At 41.9% G+C, this 19534-nt stretch overlaps 1 protein-coding gene across 1 annotated transcript in view; it reads left to right on the top strand.

Annotated features, from left to right (window-relative positions):
• Positions 1–5049, top strand: part of LOC137536964 (zinc finger protein 605-like) — a 37077-nt gene extending 32028 nt beyond the window's left edge. Inside the window, exon 9 of the mRNA XM_068259129.1 lies at positions 3034–5049. Within this exon, the coding sequence (XP_068115230.1) occupies positions 3034–3995 (962 nt within the window). The 3' untranslated portion in view covers positions 3996–5049. The remainder of the gene's footprint in view (positions 1–3033) is intronic.
• The last annotated feature ends 14485 nt before the right edge of the window (positions 5050–19534 follow it).

Below are 19534 nucleotides of genomic sequence, written 5' to 3'. Positions count from 1 at the left end.
GTGTGGAAAAGAGCAGACTGGTTCCCTCTAAGAAGGATCCCCCTTGAAATCTTTCTTGCATAATAATAAAAGCCCATTTTGAACCACTTGATAGCAACCTCAATCAAATACCTTACTCCTAAAGTTGTTTTCGTCATCTCTATTGCCTCAGATAGAAAAGAATAAGAGATTCTAATATTCATCTAAGATCCATTCTTGGCACTTTTTAGGATTCAAATAGTATTTATGCCTGACCCCACTTTTCTACTTAAAGTAGAATACAGGTTTGCAGAGGTCACAAGAAATAATTTTCTTTCCTCTTGTCTGGACCACAAGAACAAGTAGAAAACATTTTCACACCTAATAGGACTAATAGCTCACTCTACGAGGCAGGGCTGTGGAGTTGGTACAAAAATCATCTGATTCCTCAGTTTATGAAACCACCGACTCCGACTCCAGGAACCCAAACATTTTTCCCACTACTTGACTCCACAGCCCTGCTACGAGGTCAGTATTGACGTCTTGGGCAAAGAGAGTTTCCATTGAGGACAACTGTAAGGTTTAAAACTGAAACGAGTTTCGGCTTAAAACTGAAAATCGTGATCAGTGGAATGACGATCTTGGATTCGTCAAAGTGGCGGTTTTCGCCACTGCCGCAGGTACCTGGTCTGCACCACTCCCTTCCCCCTCCTCTGCTTGCGGTCCCCCTCAAGTAACTTCCGATTACATTCGGCCTCACCGCATTGGACTGCTGAGTGGGGAGCCGCAAGGAAGAGGCGGCGAGTGTTCTGGCCTGTACGAGAAAGTGTGACATCATTTCCTAGCGGCCACCGTTACTAGGCAACACTCGTTTCCTCTTCCCTGCAGCTAACCGCGCGGCAATACAATGCGATGAGACCTAATGTAATCGAAAAGTACTTGAGGAGGGGGGTGCGAGCGGAGGAGGGGGAAGGGAGTAGAGTAGGTAACAGCAGCGGCGAGGGGGATCTGGAGGCTGTGGCACCTATACACTGGCTAAACTGTCCTGTGGCACCTATACACTGGCTAACCTGTCCTGTGGCACCTATACACTGGCTAACCTCTCCTGTGGCACCTATACACAGGCTAACCCAGGCATGGGCAAACTTGGTCCCACAATGCATTGCAGGAGTCTTACAGCCACAGTCATGATTCATAAAAGCAAATGCATTGTGGGACTTGTAGATCCTTAACAGCTGGAGGGCCAAGTTTGCCCATGCCTGGGCTAACCTGTACTGTGGCACCTATACACTGGCTAACATGTACTGTGGCACCTATACACTGGCAAACCTATACTGTGGCACCTATACACTGGCTAACCTGTCCTGTGGCACCTATACACTGGCTAACCTGTCCTGTGGCACCTATACACTAGCTAACCTGTCCTGTGGCACCTATACACTGGCTAACATGTACTGTGGCACCTATACACTGGCTAACCTGTCCTGTGGCACCTATACACTGGCTAACCTATCCTGTGGCACCTATACACTGGCTAACCTATCCTGTTGCACCTATACACTGGCTAACCTGTCATGTGGCACATATAGCTGGCTGTATAGCTATATGTAAACCACAGGTATTTTAGTCAATCTGCCTGCGAGATGTATGGGCACCTTAAGTCCATCATGAGTTTTTCTTTCCTAAACAAAGTTTATTAGTATGTATTCAGCTTCACACGAGCAGGAAATTACCTCCATGTATCACTTCAATCAGTGACTGAATATGGAAGTCATGTTCCTATATAAGATTCCTAGTGGTTCTGGTTCTCTAAGACATTACTGGGTAATATTTAATACCTTTTCTTTCTTGCAGTAGCAGTGGTCAGCCACCGTGACAGATCTTGCCAAAAAGTAATTACCACTAACAAATGAGTAAGAGATATTGTACACCATATGAAAGGTCCATCTCTTTTCCTCATTATAACACCATAGCACCAACAAATGAGGAGGAGATGTTGTACACCATATGAAAGGCCCATCTCCATTCCTCAGTATAACATCATAGTACCAACAAATGAGGAGGAGATACTGTACACCATATGAAAGGCCCATCTCCATTCCTCAGTATAACATCATAGCACCAACAAATGAGGAGGAGATACTGTACACCATATGAAAGGCCCATCTCCATTCCTCAGTATAACATCATAGTACTAACAAATGAGGAGGAGATACTGTACACCATAAGAAAGGCCCATCTCCATTCCTCAGTATAACATCATAGTACCAACAAATGAGGAGGAGATACTGTACACCATATGAAAGGCCCATCTCCATTCCTCAGTATAACATCATAGTGCCAACAAATGAGGAGAAGATACTGTACACAATATGAAAGGCCCATCTCCATTCCTCAGTATAACATCATAGTACTAACAAATAAGGAGGAGATACTGTACACCATATGAAAGGCCCATCTCCATTCCTCAGTATAACATCATAGTACTAACAAATGAGGAGGAGATACTGTACACCATAAGAAAGGCACATCTCCATTCCTCAGTATAACATCATAGTACCAACAAATGAGGAGGAGATACTGTACACCATATGAAAAGTCAATCTCCATTCCTCAGTATAACATCATAGTACCAACAAATGAGGAGGAGATACTGTACACCATATGGAAGGCCCATCTCCATTCCTCTGTATAACGTCATAGTTCCAACAAATGAGGAGGAGATACTGTACACCATATGAAAGGACCATCTCCATTCCTCAGTATAACATCATAGTACTAACAAATGAGGAGGAGATACTGTACACCATAAGAAAGGCACATCTCCATTCCTCAGTATAACATCATAGTACCAACAAATGAGGAGGAGATACTGTACACCATATGAAAAGTCCATCTCCATTCCTCAGTATAACATCATAGTACCAACAAATGAGCAGGATATACTGTACACCATATGAAAGGTCCAACTCCATTACATGACATAAGAATGACATTACAGTTCCCCAATATCCCATAGTTTGTTTGTGCCACATCTATGACTATACTAAATATAACGGTATAATTTTCCTCCAGCAGGGGGAGACGATGTTGGGAGCAATACAATGGAATCTCGGATGTCACATCTGGATGATGTAGCAGAAGATAATGGTGTCACACAACGTTTTACAGAAGACATTTTCATGACTGGAAATACACATCTCTGGGGTCAGAGTACAGATAGAGGAACAGATACATCTAATCTGGAGGAATCTTCTTGTACATCACATCATGCCACACATACAGAATATCAAAGACTAGCATCTCCGGAATGCAGCAAACCTGAAGCATCACTTTCTGCGCACCAGAAAAAGCAGTCACCCAAGCTGCAATGGTCATGTTCAGAGTGTGGGAAATGTTTTACTCTGAAAACATCGCTTCGTGTACATCAGAGAATTCACACAGGAGAGCGTCCTTTTTGCTGTTCTGAGTGTGGGAAATGTGTCAGTCGGAAGGGAGAGCTTCTGACACACATGAGAAGCCATACCGGAGAGCGTCCTTATGCCTGTTCAGAATGTGGGAAAAATTTCATTCAGAAAGGAGATCTCCTTATACACCTGAGAGTTCACACAGGTGAGCGGCCTTATTCCTGTTCAGAGTGTGGGAAATCTTTCACGCAAAAAGGAGATCTCCTAAGACATCAGAAAAATCACACAGGTGACCGTCCTTATTGCTGTTCAGAATGTGGGAAATGTTTCATTGAGAACAGACATCTTCTTGCACACCAAAATACACACACAGGTGAGCGGCCTTTTTCATGTTCAGAGTGTGGGAAAGGTTTCCTTTGGAAATCAAATCTTGTTACACACCAAAAAATACACACAGGTGAGCGGCCTTATTCATGTTCGGAGTGTGGGAAATGTTTCTATGAGAAAGGTAAACTTGTTAGACACCAGAGCGTTCACACAGCCGGTGGTCCTTTTTGCTGTTCAGTATGTGGGAAATGTTTTGGTCTGAAAGGATATTTTCTTAGACATCAGAAAAATGCACACAGGTGAACACCCTTAGGCCTCTTTTCCACGGACTGTTGATAGGCAGTGAAATGCCTCTCAAGCTCTCACAACTGCTCACTGAAGCCTGGTAACTGCTTGTTGCTGCATGATAACTGCTTACTGCTGCCTGGTAACTGATTGCCAAACACACAGTTCAACAGTCCGTGGAGAAGAGGCCTAAATTCTATTCAGAGTGTGGGAAATGTTATATTCAGAAAGGTGATCTTCTTATACCCCAAAAAAAGCATGCAGGTGAGCGGCCTTTTTCTTGTTTGGAGTGTGGGAAATGCTTCCTAAGTAAAGGAACACTACTTGTACATCAGAAAAGTCATACAGGGGACTGGCCTTATTCCTGTGGGAAATGCTTCAGTGAAAAAAAGAAGCCTTCCTGCACACCAGAGAAGCCACACAGGCGAGCATCCGTTAGTCTGTGAGGATGTTGTAAAGCTTCTGGATAGACTCACACTAAGCCGGATAATGGACTGTTTGCTGGAAACGGACATGTTGATGGGCCCCATGTTATCTGTAGGATCTGTTCACGTCCATTTTGAATATGTCAGTTGTGGTAGCGGAATGCAAAGCTCCGCCTTAGGCTGGATTCACAACGGATGAGATGTACAAATCACTGTGGCCGTCCATATATCTGTGGTCTTCGCACTGGTAAAAACAGAAAAGGACACGCGGACACCAGGAGCCCAATCTGGTGTAATATCATTTTGTCGTGGTAGATAAGTTAAGCTAATAAAATGTATACTCACAAAGGAGGGTTGCCACCAGATGCAGCCACTCATATAGACGTGGAGAAGTACCGTCCCCACTCAGCCTATCAGATGTAGAGGTATGGTCGCTCTCCAGAAAAAATTGTATCAATAGAATTGTGCAGTACAGGCCCTCCAGGGTATTTTGGACTAGACAAAGGAAGGAGGGACCCAATGGGAACAAAACTCAATCTAGAAAGATCTATATATAAAAAACTCACAAGGAGTGTATTTATAAAAAGATTTCTATAAACTTTATTTCATGAGCACTGTGACAACGCGTTTCTCAGCATCAGCTGCTTCTTCGGGTCAAGTATGTGCCTTAAAGATACAAATAAAAGGAAGCTCTCAGACCCAGAGAAACTTAATGAAAGTAAAAATACAAAAAAGTGTATACAAAATGTATATAAAATTACATAAACAAATGACTACATCTTACATTCCAACAATCGATTGGTTGGTTCATCAATGTGGATATTAACAAATAAAAGATCCTATCAACAACATTTTTAATGTAGGACATACATTTGAAATCATCTTTGAAATTTATTTAAGCAAATTACTACATATTATATTCCACCATAATCGATTGGTCAGATTAACCAGTATGGGTGTATGGGCCATTTAAGATATAGATGTAACATGTGATATAAGAATAAGCACCTGGAGGAGGAAAGGGAAGTAGCCAATTGAGAATGGGAGTGGGAGAGAAAAGTGTATCAAAATAGCCCATTGTAAGAATATATAGGTTCAAAATATCAGGCTTACTAAAACAGCATGGTTCCCGGTCAGGAGAGCTCCTATGAATGAGAACAGCAATGGGTGGGTAGTTATAGGCTGGAATGTAATATGTAGTCATTTGTTTATGTAATTTTAAATCCGTTTTGTATACACTTTTTTGTATTTTTACTTTCATTTAGTTTCTCTGGGTCTGAGAGCTACCTTTTATTTGTATCTTTAAAGAGAACCAGAGACGAAGCATCCTCATCTATTTTATTACATTTATCAGTGACAGTAAACACCTACCCTGCTTTTATTTTCATTCTTATCTGCTTAATTAGTCTATTACCAGCTGTGATAAGAATCCCCGACTGGCTCAGTCTAGGTTTGACCTGGAATCATTAGAGCTGAGTCACTCTTCTGTGGAGTCTTTTCAAGCCCAAGCCTGCCACCTCCTGGCTCAGATTTCCTGCTTTGCATACTGAGAGCTGTGATGACATGGGAGGGGATGCTGCTGCTGAGAGAGAATCTCTGAAACAGACAAGTGTGGCTGCAATATGATGATCTGTGTGCACTCTGTCTGCATAGATACTGATGATGACTGCAGTTTCATTCCTATGAGAGACACTTCCTACAGGCAGCTGCTCATCATACCAAAATGAAAGCACACAGATGAAAGGCTGACGCAGCCTTTCTCATATAGCCTAGATAGCAGCATAGTCTCATATAGCCTAGACAGCACATCCAGAACAACTCATAACCCGGAAGCAGAAGGGATATGAGCCGGTGGCCATATTTGATTTTTCCTGGAGCAATAATGGATAAAAAACACTAAAAAAGGCACACCAGAACGGCAAAATTATCAGGTAGAGCATTTATTCTTTACAAGCTCTCGACTGATATGTTTATTTTGTGTGAAACTTTCATCTCTGGTTCCCTTTAAGGCACATCCTTGACCTAAAGAAGCGGCTGATGCTGAGAAACGCGTTGTCACAGTACAGTATAGAAATCTTTTTATAAATACACACACTCCTTGTGATTTTTTTTTTTTTTCAAATATTTTTTTATTAAGTATTGTGCATACAAAATAACATAATCAAATTCTCACATTTTAGTATCATAAAGCATCAATACACTTTCTTTTATGTATTTGAAACAGCATTTACACTTTATTTTAGTTTGAGAAGATTAATATATCGCATCACAAAGTGTTTTATATAAGAACATGAGTATTAGAGTATCATTACCTTGGTCCTCTGGGATTTCTAATTTTGTCTATCTATTTCAATTCTTCTATTTTCTTAATCCAGTTATTGCTGAGTTACTCTAACTAATCCTTAATTCTTTATAAACATAACCTATAAACACATAAACACAGTTCTCCTTTTCGTTCCTCCCATCCCTCCCCCACCCTGTCCGAGTCCCCTTGCGTATATATCCATTTATTTGAACTTTCATATTTCCAATAGACCCAAGTAACCCCCAATTTTGCCTTTTTAAATACCACTCAGTATCCTCAAAGAATCTCATCACTTGTATGATTTGGGGCCTGCTATATGTCTTTTCTATGAAGGGTTGCCATGTTTTGAAAAATTTGGGAATTGTTTTAGGTTTCATTCTTTTCAGGGACAGGCGTTCTAAATGTAATATATGATTAAGGAGTGTCTTTGCTTCTGTTAATGATGGTGCAGTTGGGTCGAGCCATTTTTTCATGATCCCTTTAGCGGCAGCTAGTAGTAACAGGTGTTCCCATTTGGAAATTGGGGGAGACTCCGTCTCTTCTATTTGTTTAATATTATGGAATAGGCAAAGTAAAGGGTCCACTTTTCTTTGATTATGAAAAATGTCATTCATCATATTTATTACATCTGTCCAATATCCCTGGATAGGTTCACAGAGCCATAACATATGTTCCGGTTTGGGGTTAAGCTCCCACATTTAGGGCATTTTATTTCGGTTTCAGGGTCGTTAGATCGCTATGGTTTCATAATGGGGATATAGGCTCTGTATATTATTTTTAAATACATTTCCCTCCATTCTTCGCCAGTTATTGATTGCCTCACGGTTTCCCATCCTTTTTTAGCGTATTCTATGAAGTCGACTCTGGGTATACCTATTAAATCTGCCCATTTATGCATTTGGGAGTAATAATCTTTACGTTGGGTCTGTGCATCTTTTAAAAAGGCGTAGATCCAGGATAAGGACTGTTTGTGTTTTAGACCTGCCAATAAGTCCTCAAATTTAGGGTGTGTTTTTATCTTCCCTGTTCCCCCTGTGGCTTTCATTACAAAACTATTAATCTGTCTATAATAAAAATCATGGTTCGATAGTACTTCTTTTGTTTTAAGGGCTTCTTCCCATTACAATATTTTCCCTTCTGAATCCATGAAATGCCCCAGATTTAATATCCTCATTGCTTCTCATTGTTGATAGGCTTCGTGCAGGTTTCCTGGTCCAAAATTAGGATTTTTGATAAAGGGCCATAGTTGTGAGATATTTGCTGGTAGACCAAAGCGTTTTCGGATTTCTTTCCAGGCAACTACAGTGTCTTTAATCACAATGTTATGTTTAATGTTTACAGGTATATTACGCCAGGGGGTATGAAGTATTCCAAGAAGGGAGTGTGGTGCCACCATTTCCTTATTTAATCCTAGGGATGTATAGAAAGTCGTGTCACCTATCCAATCTCGGATGTGTCTGAAGAGGGCGGCCAGGTTATATGTCCTCAGATCTGGAAAATTAAAGCCCATCTGAGAAATGGGTGCCTTCAATTTTGCAAGTGCTATTCTAGGTTTTTTTGATCTCCAAATAAATTTAATAAACGATGATTCTAGATGTTTGATGTCTTTATGTTTTAGTAATATTGGGAGGGTCTGTAGTGGATACAAAAGCCTAGCTACACTAAACATTTTTATGAGTTGTATTCTTCCAGCTAAAGATAATGGTAATTGCTCCCAATTTTTTATTTCTTTTATTATTTTTTGGATTAGTGGAGTGTAGTTTAGATTATATAGCTGGTCCAGTTGTCTTGGAAGTTTTATTCCCAAATAAGTGATTAACGTGTTTTTGTAATTCATCTTCATTGATTCCAGAACTGAGTAGTATTTACCGGCTTGTTTTGATGATAAAAATAGTAATTCGCTCTTATGATAATTTATGGCAAATCCTGAGGAAGCTCCAAAAATATTTATATGGTCTATAACCTTTTTCACATCTCTCTCAGGATCTGCCAAAAACAACAAGATGTCATCTGCGAATAATGCAGATAAAAGTCTAGTCCCTCCTATTGGAATCCCTTCAAATATTTCACTCTGGGCAAAAGACCGCGACAGAGGCTCCAAAGCTATGTTAAATAAAAGTGGGGATAGTGGGCATCCCTGTCGCACTCCTCTACCCAGACCGAATACCTGGCCCTTCATACCCATCAGAGAAATACAAGCTTGTGGGTTAACATGCATGAGATCTATGAAAGACAAAAATCTACCTCCAAATCCAAACTTTTCCATCACTCTAGTTATCCATGTCCATTCAATACTATCGAAAGCCTTCTCGGCGTCAAGCGCCAAGAAGGCTTTCGATTTTCCCTTTCCCAAATCCGTCCTGTGCTTCTCCAGAACTGACAGAGCTTTTCGGATGTTAGTTATGCCACTTCGATTTTTAACAAACCCCACTTGAGAATCATCTACCAATTTTGGAAGAATATCTGATAGCCTATCTGCCAATATTTTGGTAAACAATTTAAAATCGACATTTAATAATGAAATGGGCCTGTAAGAGGCCGGATCTAGTAAGTCTTTCCCAGGTTCAGGTAGAAGTTTAATGAGTGCGTCGTTTGCTGTGGGAGGAAACATGTTTTGTTTATAAATGGCGTTAAATAGAGTAGTCAGTGAGTCCACTTCTGATACCAGAATCTTAAAAAATTCTGTTGACAAGCCATCAGGTCCTGGTGCTTTCCCTAAGGTGAGGGACTTTATGGCTCTTATTATTTCTCCTGTTGAGATGTCAGTATTTAGTATTTCTAGTTCTTCCTCTGATATTTTTGAGAGGTTTACCTTATCTAGGAAGTTTGTTTGTGTTGTGGTGTCGTGTACTTTTGAAGAATAAATATTTTTGTAATATTCACTTAGAACCTCCAATATTTTTTCACCTTCTTGAACTATTTCCCCTTTTGTATTTTTTAGTTGTGGTATAGACATTGGTGGATGTTTAGCTTTGACCATATTCGCTAATAACTTCCCAGATTTGTTTCCCCATTTAAAGAATTTGGCAGCCCCGTGGGCCCTATATGTTTTATCATATCTTTCTAAGCAGATATCACAATCTTTTTTGTCTTTTAGCCAATTCTCTTTATTTTCCACCGAGGGATCAGCTTTATAAAGCAGATATTAGTGTCTAGTTTTATTACAGGTGGCCATGTATTGTTCAAGTGATTTTTTCTTGTATGTCGATGAGTAAGCCAATATTTGGCCTCTTAATACAGCTTTGGCCGTTTCCCAGAATAAGATTGGTTGTTTTAAATGTTTTTTGTTAGTTGAGTAGTAATCTCTCCACCAACATGTCAAATCCTTGTGAAATTGCTTATCGTTATATAAATATGTGGGGAATCGCCACATTAATTGTGACTTTTTTGGCTGGAGTTGTAATTTAGCTACAACAGGAGCATGGTCAGAGATTACCATTGCTTTGATGGCAATTTCCTTCATAGAAGTAATAATATTGTGGGAGAGGAGTATTAAATCTATTCTAGAATGTGTCAAATGGGCTCTTGAAAAATGAGTGTAGTCCCTTTCAAATGGGTTTAGATGTCGCCATCCATCTATTAGTGCTGTTTTAGTTAAGAATTGGGCTAGGGATTGATCCTGAGAGGTGGATCGTTCTGGTATTTGACGGGGGGGGGGGGGGGGTTGTCTATCTTCTTGTGGGACCGGTACCGCATTGAAATCTCCTAGTACTATGCATTTCTTTTGGTCGGAGGTTTGTGTAATGTCATCTGCTAAGATTTTAAAGAATTCCTTGTTATTAGAATTAGGACCATAAACACCCCATATTAAAATAGCATTGTTTTCCAATTGTAGCTCTACTCTGACCCATCTGCCTTCTTCTTTGTCTACCTCATATGAGGTGATTTTTCCTGGGAAAGATTTACCAATTAGCAATAATACCCCAGCTTTTGTGCCTTGAGACGGTGCTCCAATCACTTCTCGGACCCACATCTTGGACATCAAAGGAAATTCATGTATTTTAAGATGAGATTCTTGCAAAAATGCCAAATCAATTTTCATTTTTCCCAGATGTCGCAAGACCTGGGTCCGTTTTTGGGGGGTCCTAAGTCCCTTTATATTCCAGGTTGTAATGATCACGTTAGGGCCCAATCAGAGTCTAATGTTAACCTGAAAAAAATTTCTGCATTATTTAGTCTCCTGCTGTCCCAGCAGCTAGCAGAAAGACTTATTTTTTTCCTAGCGGCGGGATACATTTTAGTTATATCATTAAATTTGGATTCAGGGGGAGGTGCGGTAATCTGGGAGGAGGGAGAACTGTCAACCTTGCACTTAACTATTTTTGGAACAATAACTTCAACTGACAGAAGATGAGATCCCCTTAACTGCCAAGGATCTCTCTTCCTTATCAACAAACAATCTTTTTCTATTTTTTGCATAAATCCCTTATATCTTATTGACTCCCTTTTTTCCGTGGGAGTATTGTCCCATGCTGTAAAAAGAAACATTGTTAGAGTCAAACACATTACAATCAAACATTGTAAACTATGTGCGTTATTAATATGTTTGATATGGGACTTTATATTAATAACCCTTTTCACAGCCAGAGTGTAAATCTCTAACCTCTCCTTCAGAGAGGCTCGTGACGCCCGATTGGGGAGAAAGTGGTCACATCGCCATCAGTATAAAGCATAGTTAGTGTATTGCCACCTTCCCCAGGTATGTAAATAATGATTTATATGGATCCGTCCCCCAAATTTAGATCCGTAAGTTCTTTTATATGTCAGTGTCTCTTTCCTTATAGTTACCGTCAGTCATCCCATGGTGCTGATTCTTGGCTTGATGTTAGCATGCTTGATTTTCTCGGGGTGCCTTCTCCATTTACAGAGGTTTGTTTCTCTGGAGATTCATTAGCTAGTGATGAGTTTTTTTCCGGGTGTTGTTTAAGATAATCTTCTGCTTCAGTAGGTGAAGTAAAGGTTATTGGTTTCTCATCAGGTGGGTAGATGTATAGTGTTGCTGGGTAGTTCAGTGCAAACCTCAGTCTGCGGCGTACTAGAGACTGGCACACCGTGTTGAAAGCTTTCCGCGCTTTATTGACCTCTGCAGAATAGTCAGCAAACAAAAATAGTTTCCTTCCATCCACTAATAGATTTCGTTGTGATCTGTAGGATCTCATTACAGCAACTTTTTCAGTATAGTCCATATAACATGCTATCACTGGTCGCGGAGATTTTCTATCTGGGCGCTGTGGGCCTATACGATGAGTCCTTTCCACTTTAAAGGGCGTGCTAAGGCCCAGGGCTTTTGGTATTGCTATGGAGCACAGCTCTAATAGATCTGTAGGTTTTACTGATTCTGGAACTCCAATTACTCGAAGATTGTTCCTTCTAGACCTATTTTCCAAATCGTCTAGCTTGTCAAAGAAGATTACTTGTCTGGTATTAACAGTTTGTGAGAGTTTCGTGGTTTCTTCCAGTTTATCTTCAAGATCACTTATCCTAGTCTCTGCTTTAGTTATTTGTATTGCTTGTGAAGAGACCTCTTCCTGCAGGACTCGTAATTGTTGTTCCATCACTACTGTTATTGTTGCAGTTACTTCTGGCTTTAATAGCTTTACTACTTCTTTGGCAATCATTATATAATCTATAACTGGAGTAGCTGGTACCTGTGTTGTTGTTGTTTCTGGTATTTCCGTCTCTGTTACTGCTTCTGGCGTTCTTTGCTGTTCCAGGCTCTCGTCCTGTGTCTCTGGAGGGGAGTCCGCTGAGGATTCTTGGCTTTGGTTTCCCGCATTGGTGGCAGTGGGATGTTTCTCTTGCGGAGTTTCAGGAATCTCCGCTTCTGGGCCTGTTGGTGCGCCCGCCATCTTGGGTGCGCCGCCTCGTTGTCCTTGCCTCGGAAGCTTAGGCTGCTGCTTCTCACGCGGGGTGCGAAGGACATAGCGATCCATCGCTGTCGGTTCTGTGGGTTCTGTCATCTTGTTTTCTGGGCAAATTAGCTGCGGGGGACGGTTTGCCAGAGCGGGTGAGACAGAGCTCTCCTCTTATGCTGCCATCTCCCACGGCGCCGGAACCGGAAGTTCCTTGTGAGTTTTTTTATATATAGATCTTTCTAGATTGGGTTTTGTTCCCATTGGGCGCCTCCCACCTTTATATATCTGTGGTGTCCATAGTAACAGACATGTTATTGATACTATACCAGAAAACATGTGACTTTGCATTCCACTGCTGTAACAGATAAGTGGAAAGCAGCACATGTGTGGATAAATCCTAGTCGCAGGGTTAAATACTTACCTCATCCAAGGTACTTCATCCTGGCAGTTGATCGCTCTGACCCACTCAGAATTGCATCCATGGCAAGTTTGTTTTTCAAATTTTGTCCGAGGCTCTGGCCACACCCATCTGCATTGCGGCCCGCCCCCAGCTCAGCAGTCATTGCTGGCTGCCAGGCCGGGGGTGGGCCATGGCAACACAGGTGGAGGTTTCCAAAAAGCTTCGTCAGATTTCAGAAACCTGGCGGAGGGGGGCGGAGCATCACCTGAGTCCCAATTATGTTCAATCAAGTAAGTATTTAACCCTGAAACCCCCCCATCCCCCCCCCCCCCCTACATCCTGATCCTGCAGCATTAGTCTGATTTACAGGCTCTGTTATTTTATACTGGAGGCAGTCTGAGATCACATGTGCAGCAGCATAGGGAAAGGTGGGAACAAAAGCCAACTAATCAGGCTTCAGAAGAGTCCTGGTGGGCGGAGCACTAGCAGAACATTCTTGCTGTGATTGGATGGAGAAGCTTTATTAATAGTGAAGGATGAGGGATGCACAGAGCAACTAGTTAAAGGACAACTAAAGTGAGAGGCATATAGCATATTTATTTATATTTACTTCCTTTTACGCAATACCAGCTGTCCTGCTGATCATCTGCCTCTAATACTTTAAGCCATAGACCCTGAACAAGCATGCAGCAGATCAGATGTTTCTGACATTATTTTCAGGTCTGACAAGATTACTGCATGCTTGTTTCTGGTGTTATTCAGACACTATTGCAGCCAAATAGATCAGCAGGGCTGCCAGACAACTGGTATTGGTTAAAGGGAACCTAAACTGAGAAGGATATGGATTTTTCCTTTTAGAATAACACTAGTTGCCTGACTCTCCTGCTGATCCTGTGTCTCTAATACTTTTAGCCACAGTCCCTCAACAAGCATGCAGATCAGGTGCTCTGACTGAAGTCACATTGGATTAGCTGCATGCTTGTTTCAGGTGTGTGATTCAGCCACTTTTGCAGTCACAGAGATCAGCAGGACTGCCAGGCAACTGGTATTGTTTAAAAGGAAACATCTATATTCCTCTCAGTTTAGGTTCCCTTTAAAAGGAACAAATGATGGCAGCCTCCATATACTTCTCACTTCAGTTGTTCTTTACGTTAGGGTGAATCACAACCACTAAACTGAAAAGCATTGTTACCAAAAGCAATGCAAGAAATTGGTGCATTATCAGACTGGACCGATCTGTACATAATCCATGTGCTGCACTGTACTAACTCCTAGCGGGTGCATATTTGTGTGCTTTGTATATGTATTTTTTTTTCTTTTATCATTTATTTTAATTTTACAAATTTTATTTAATAAGTCTTATAAAATATTTCTGCACTGATGTATCATTCTTTTATTAAAAACTATATATAAAATAAAATGTTGCTTTGAATCTCTGAATGCTCTAACTAGAAATGAAAGAACTCCTGTTTACCTGAACCGCTGTATTCTTTGTAAACTTTGTGATCTCCCCACCTGGATGTAGCAGGGAGTGGTACTGACCTTTCCAGAACTCAGATTGGCAGCAACAGTTGTGACAATTTGTGAATTTTTGTGTTGGCAACTGTCTGTGTAAAAAGGTTTCTGGCTGAATTGTACTCCGTAAACTGCTGCAGAAGATGTCATTGCTAGATAAATACATAATAATCCAGCAAAATCTGCATCATCCAGAATTCAGGCAACTGGAAGTCTCAGCTAACCGACATGCCTGAAGGATAACGGGGACCTCTTTTGGGGGGGGGGGCTTTCTTTGGGTGCTGGCAGGCTTTTACATACTTATGGAGGCTCCATCGATGGTTAGCCGTCTACCTTTATCTCCCCGTGGGGCTCCTAGCAGCTTCCGGTGTTGTGTCTGCTTACGCTGCCTGTGGATTTGCGCTGCCCCGCATGCGCAGTAGGAGACTGTGCGGCCACATTTCCTATAGAATGATGCTGCTGGAGGTAAAATACTAAATATCTCCGCTCCCACACCTCTTACACTCCCCAAATTTTCAGGGTAGAGAGGGGACCCCCGAACTACCTCTTAACCAAATTGCAGTCCCCTAGATCCGCCGGTTCCCGAGATAGATTTCTCTAATCTATCTCCTGAACCAGCGGGTCTCGGGGGCTGCAATTTGGCATAGTGGTCGTTCGGGGGGTCCCCTCCCTACCCTGAAAATTTGGGGAGTGTAAGAGGTGTGGGAGCAGAGATAGTTCGTATTTTATCTCCAGCAGCATCATTAATTTAACACTGAGCATGCGTGCTACTCAGTGTGGAAGGGAGCTTCCGGGCAGTGCAATCAGACATTACACCGGCATCTGTGTATGGAAACTGGAGTGTCACATGACCCCATGCAGGTCAGCTGACACTCCAGCTTCCTTGCACTGGGGAAGCTGGAAAGCCGCGGGGAGACAGAGGGAGGCTGTCAGACATCGCTGGAGCCTCGGTAAGTATTTCAGGGCGAGTTTGGCACTGTTTCGGCTGGTTGCTTTGGCAACTGGCAAGAACATGTACATCAGGTGATCCCCGCTGGTGCTGGATACCGGGGACCGCACTGTAGTAATAATATAATAATTATATGGTAGGACCTTAAACTATGAGTATGGAAGGGATTAGATTGTGAGCTCCTCTGAGGACAGTCAGTGACATGACTATGTATTCTTTAAAGTGCTGCAAAAGATGGCAGTGCTATATAAATACATAATAATTATATGTTAGAAAATTTGAGTATGACTGTGGTAGGGTTTAGAGCTGGCATGGGCAAACTTGGCCCTCCAGTTGTTAAGGAACTACAAGTCCCACAATGCATTTGCCTTTATGAATTATGACTGTGGCTGCCAGACTCCTGCAATGCATTGTGGGACTTGTAGTCCCTTAACAGCTGGAGGGCCAAGTTTGCCCATGCCTGGTTTAGAGTGTAAGCTTCTTTGAGATCTGTCAGTGACATCACTGTGTACTCAGTATAGTGCTGCAGAAGATGTCAGTGCTATACATAATAATAATTAATATGGTAGGACCTTAGACTATGACTGTGGTAGGATTAGATTGTGAGCTCCTCTGAGTACAGTCAGTGACATGACCATGTATTCTGCAAAGTACTGCAGAAGATGACAGTGCTATATAACTACATAATAATACGGTAGGACCTTAGACTATGACTGTGGTAGGATTAGAGTGGGATCTGCAGAATATGTCAGTGCTAGATTAAAACATAACAATATGGTAGGACATTAGACTGTGACGGGTATGAGATTATGAACTCCTCTGAGGACAGTTAGTGACATGACTATGTACTCTGTAAAATGCTGCAGAACATGTCAGCGGCAGTGCTACAAAAATACATATTAATAATCTCCCAGGATGTATAATGTGCCAACACTGACTCCATCACCTGGAAGGGTCGGCAGAGGAGGAGCCACCTGAGGCAGCTGTACCTTTTCAGCCAATCACAGCATCTAATGGTTGTGGTCTATTCTGCCGTCAGTCCTCACACCTTCACTGACTGCATGGTTTGGCTGAAACACAATACAGGACAAGGTAAGACTGCAGCTCATCATTAGAAATGGTCAATGTAAATTTGTGAAGCTTTACAACAGATTAATCCGAGGCTGTGTCTAGAAGATGAACAGATCACACGCATGTAAGAAAGCTCCATCTACCTGAATTGCTGCATATTATTCTGCTGAATGTTTGGGTTATTTAGTTTACCTGGAAATTACCTGGGAGTGTTTTTATTGCTCCAAGATGCCTGCTATCTCCGCCACTGATACAACCCGAAAGTCAGTGGCAGAGAACTCTAGGCAGCCGCCAAGCAGGTGAAGGACGGTGCTCCATAGGTGTGGGCGAGAATCGTACATTCAATTTTGTGGTGAATCGCACTTTCTTGCTTACTAAAACTTAATGCGAGAAAGGCCCAGTGATTCGGCATATAGTCGTTCTCTCACTGAAAGATCATGGACAAAACAGGGGCAGTACGGTGGCAAAATTTAAATGGGAGGTGTAGAATAGCCGCCTGCTCTGCAAATTATTTGCTCCCAGGATGCACAGCAAGCCCCAGCAGCCAATGAAAAACAGATCCCCCGACAAGCAGATATAAAGGGGAATAGAGGGAGGAGTTTTTCATTGTGTAATAGTAGCTGAGGAAAGAAGTGTATGCTTCAGGGAGAGATAGCTGGTCTGTTTCACCAACTTACAATTGTGATTTATAGGGTGTAGATTTAATAGGTTTGAAGTGTGTGTTCTTAGATACAAGTTACAGCAAGGTATCTGTAGTCCTCCAGCTTGGTTGCTACTACACTGCACTAAGGATGGTCAATGAGATACAGAGTTGGTGCAGGATTATGTGAATTTTGTATTCAAATGTACTCAGCTTGAAAATTGACCAAGCAGAATTCCTGACCTCGAGGATACTGTTGCCCCCATTCTTGGTAACTACAGTACCCTAAGCAAAATGGTACATTTTGGCACCAAGAAGCTGAAGACCTTGAAATTCGGTCGTGCTGCAGCTACATTAGGGTAGTTGGACTACCTGAGCAAGCTAAGGGCAAAGACCCAACTTCAGTTATTGATGATTGGTTCTCAGCTGAACTGAGAGGGATATGGAGGCTGCCATATGTATTTTCTTTTAAGCAATGCAAATTGCCTAGCTGTCCTGCTCATCCTCTGCCTCTAAAACTTTTAGCCCTAGACCCAGAACAAGCATGCAGATCAGATGTTCCTGACTGAAGTCTGACTAGATTAACGGTTTGCTTGTTTCAGGTGTGTGATCGATATATTACTGAAGCCAAAGAGATCAGCAGGAAAGCCAGGCAACTGGTATTGTTTAGAAGGAATTAAATATGTTTGCCTCCATATCCATTTCAGTTCAGGTGTATTTCAAGGAGTTTGAAATGGATACATTCTCACAAGTGCACAAGAGGAATGTAAAATAGAAAAAACCGAGAGCCCAATATGGTGCAGTATGTTAGACAATTGGTAAGTGGTTTAGTGAGATAATTTATACTCGCAAACATGGGTTACCATTCAGGCAACCACTCAATAGGCAGGTGAGGAGATTAGACCTGTCCTCACTCAGGATTAAGAAGTCGCTCTCTGTAGTAAAGAAACAAGAAAGGGGTTACGTAGCACTCCCCTCCACCAGGAGTGGACACAGAGTATTTGTATGTAGAATAGAGGCGCCAGCAGGATAAAAGTCAATAACATTTTTTTAAAAATGCTTGGAGGAAGTGGTGGGCTTGCCTCCCAAAAGCAGACACGAGATCCTGTCTTCATATAAATCAATACATTTATTATACGGTACCCCAAAAACAGTGCAACGCGTTTCACAGGCCCAGTGTAATGATAGGTGTCAGCTGACCAGATTTTCTGATTATTGGTGATCTGCAGTATCACCAATAATACAGATACTATACCTGATTATATGGTGATCTGCAGAATCACCAATAATACAAGTATAGCAAAGCACAAGGCAGCTAATGTAGTATAGTGTTTGGTGTAACAGTAATTAGGATGAGCGGGTTCACCCGAGGAGCGGGTGACCCAGACAGTACTGCAGCCGGTGCTCACTATTGGGAAGGTGAGTCAGACCGTGTTGCAGCCGAGAGTGTTGGAAACACAAACGCAAGTAGAAGATAATACAACCAGAGCTGAACAAGTGATCACCTGTGGAGCAGGTGATTCAGGTAGTACTGCAGCCTAGTAGTGTTTGGTGCACAGCACAAGGAGGAGTAATACAATTAGTACTGCACTAACGATCCCCTGTGGAACAGGTGATACGAACTGTATTGCAGCCTAGGCGTAGTTGATACAGAAGGTACTGCAGCCTAAGTGTAGGCAATACAGACAGTACTGCAGCCTAGGAGAAGGTAATACAGACGGTACTGTAGTCTAGGTGTGGATGATACAGACAGTACTGCAGCCTAGGAGTAGATGATATAGACAGTAATTTCCCTCCCCAGTGGCTAGGCCCACTGGTGCGGGTAGCGAGGTCAGACAGGCAGAGTAGGCAACGAGCGGACAGGTACAGTACAGAAACGGAAGACTGATTCAGCGTCAATAACAAGCAGGGTCGGCAACGTGAATCAGATGGCTGAGGCACAGAATCGACAAATAGGAGGATAGTCAGAGGAAGCAGAAAGTCATAACAAATAAACAATGCAATTAGTACTTTAAAGAAAATCTGTATTGTTAAAATCGCACAAAAGTAAACATACCAGTGCGTTAGGGGACATCTCCTATTACCCTCTGTCACAATTTCGCCGCTCCCCGCCGCATTAAAAGTGGTTAAAAACAGTTTTTAAAAGTTTGTTTATAAACAAACAAAATGGCCACCAAAACAGGAAGTAGGTTGATGTACAGTATGTCCACACCTACAAAATACATCCATACACAAGCAGGCTGTATACACCCTTCCTTTTGAATCTCAAGAGATCATTTGTGTGTTTCTTTCCCCCTGCATCTCTCATGCACTGAAGTTTCAGGCTGCTCTTTTCTTCCTGCAAACAGCTTTGCCCTTGTCTGAATTTCCTCAGTATGTGAAAGCCCAGCCAGCTCA

The sequence above is a fragment of the Hyperolius riggenbachi genome, chromosome 10, assembly GCF_040937935.1.
Source record: "Hyperolius riggenbachi isolate aHypRig1 chromosome 10, aHypRig1.pri, whole genome shotgun sequence".
Classification (NCBI taxonomy): domain Eukaryota; kingdom Metazoa; phylum Chordata; class Amphibia; order Anura; family Hyperoliidae; genus Hyperolius; species Hyperolius riggenbachi.
The sequence above is the reverse complement of the archived record's forward strand: the minus strand, read 5'-3'. Positions and strand labels throughout refer to the sequence as shown.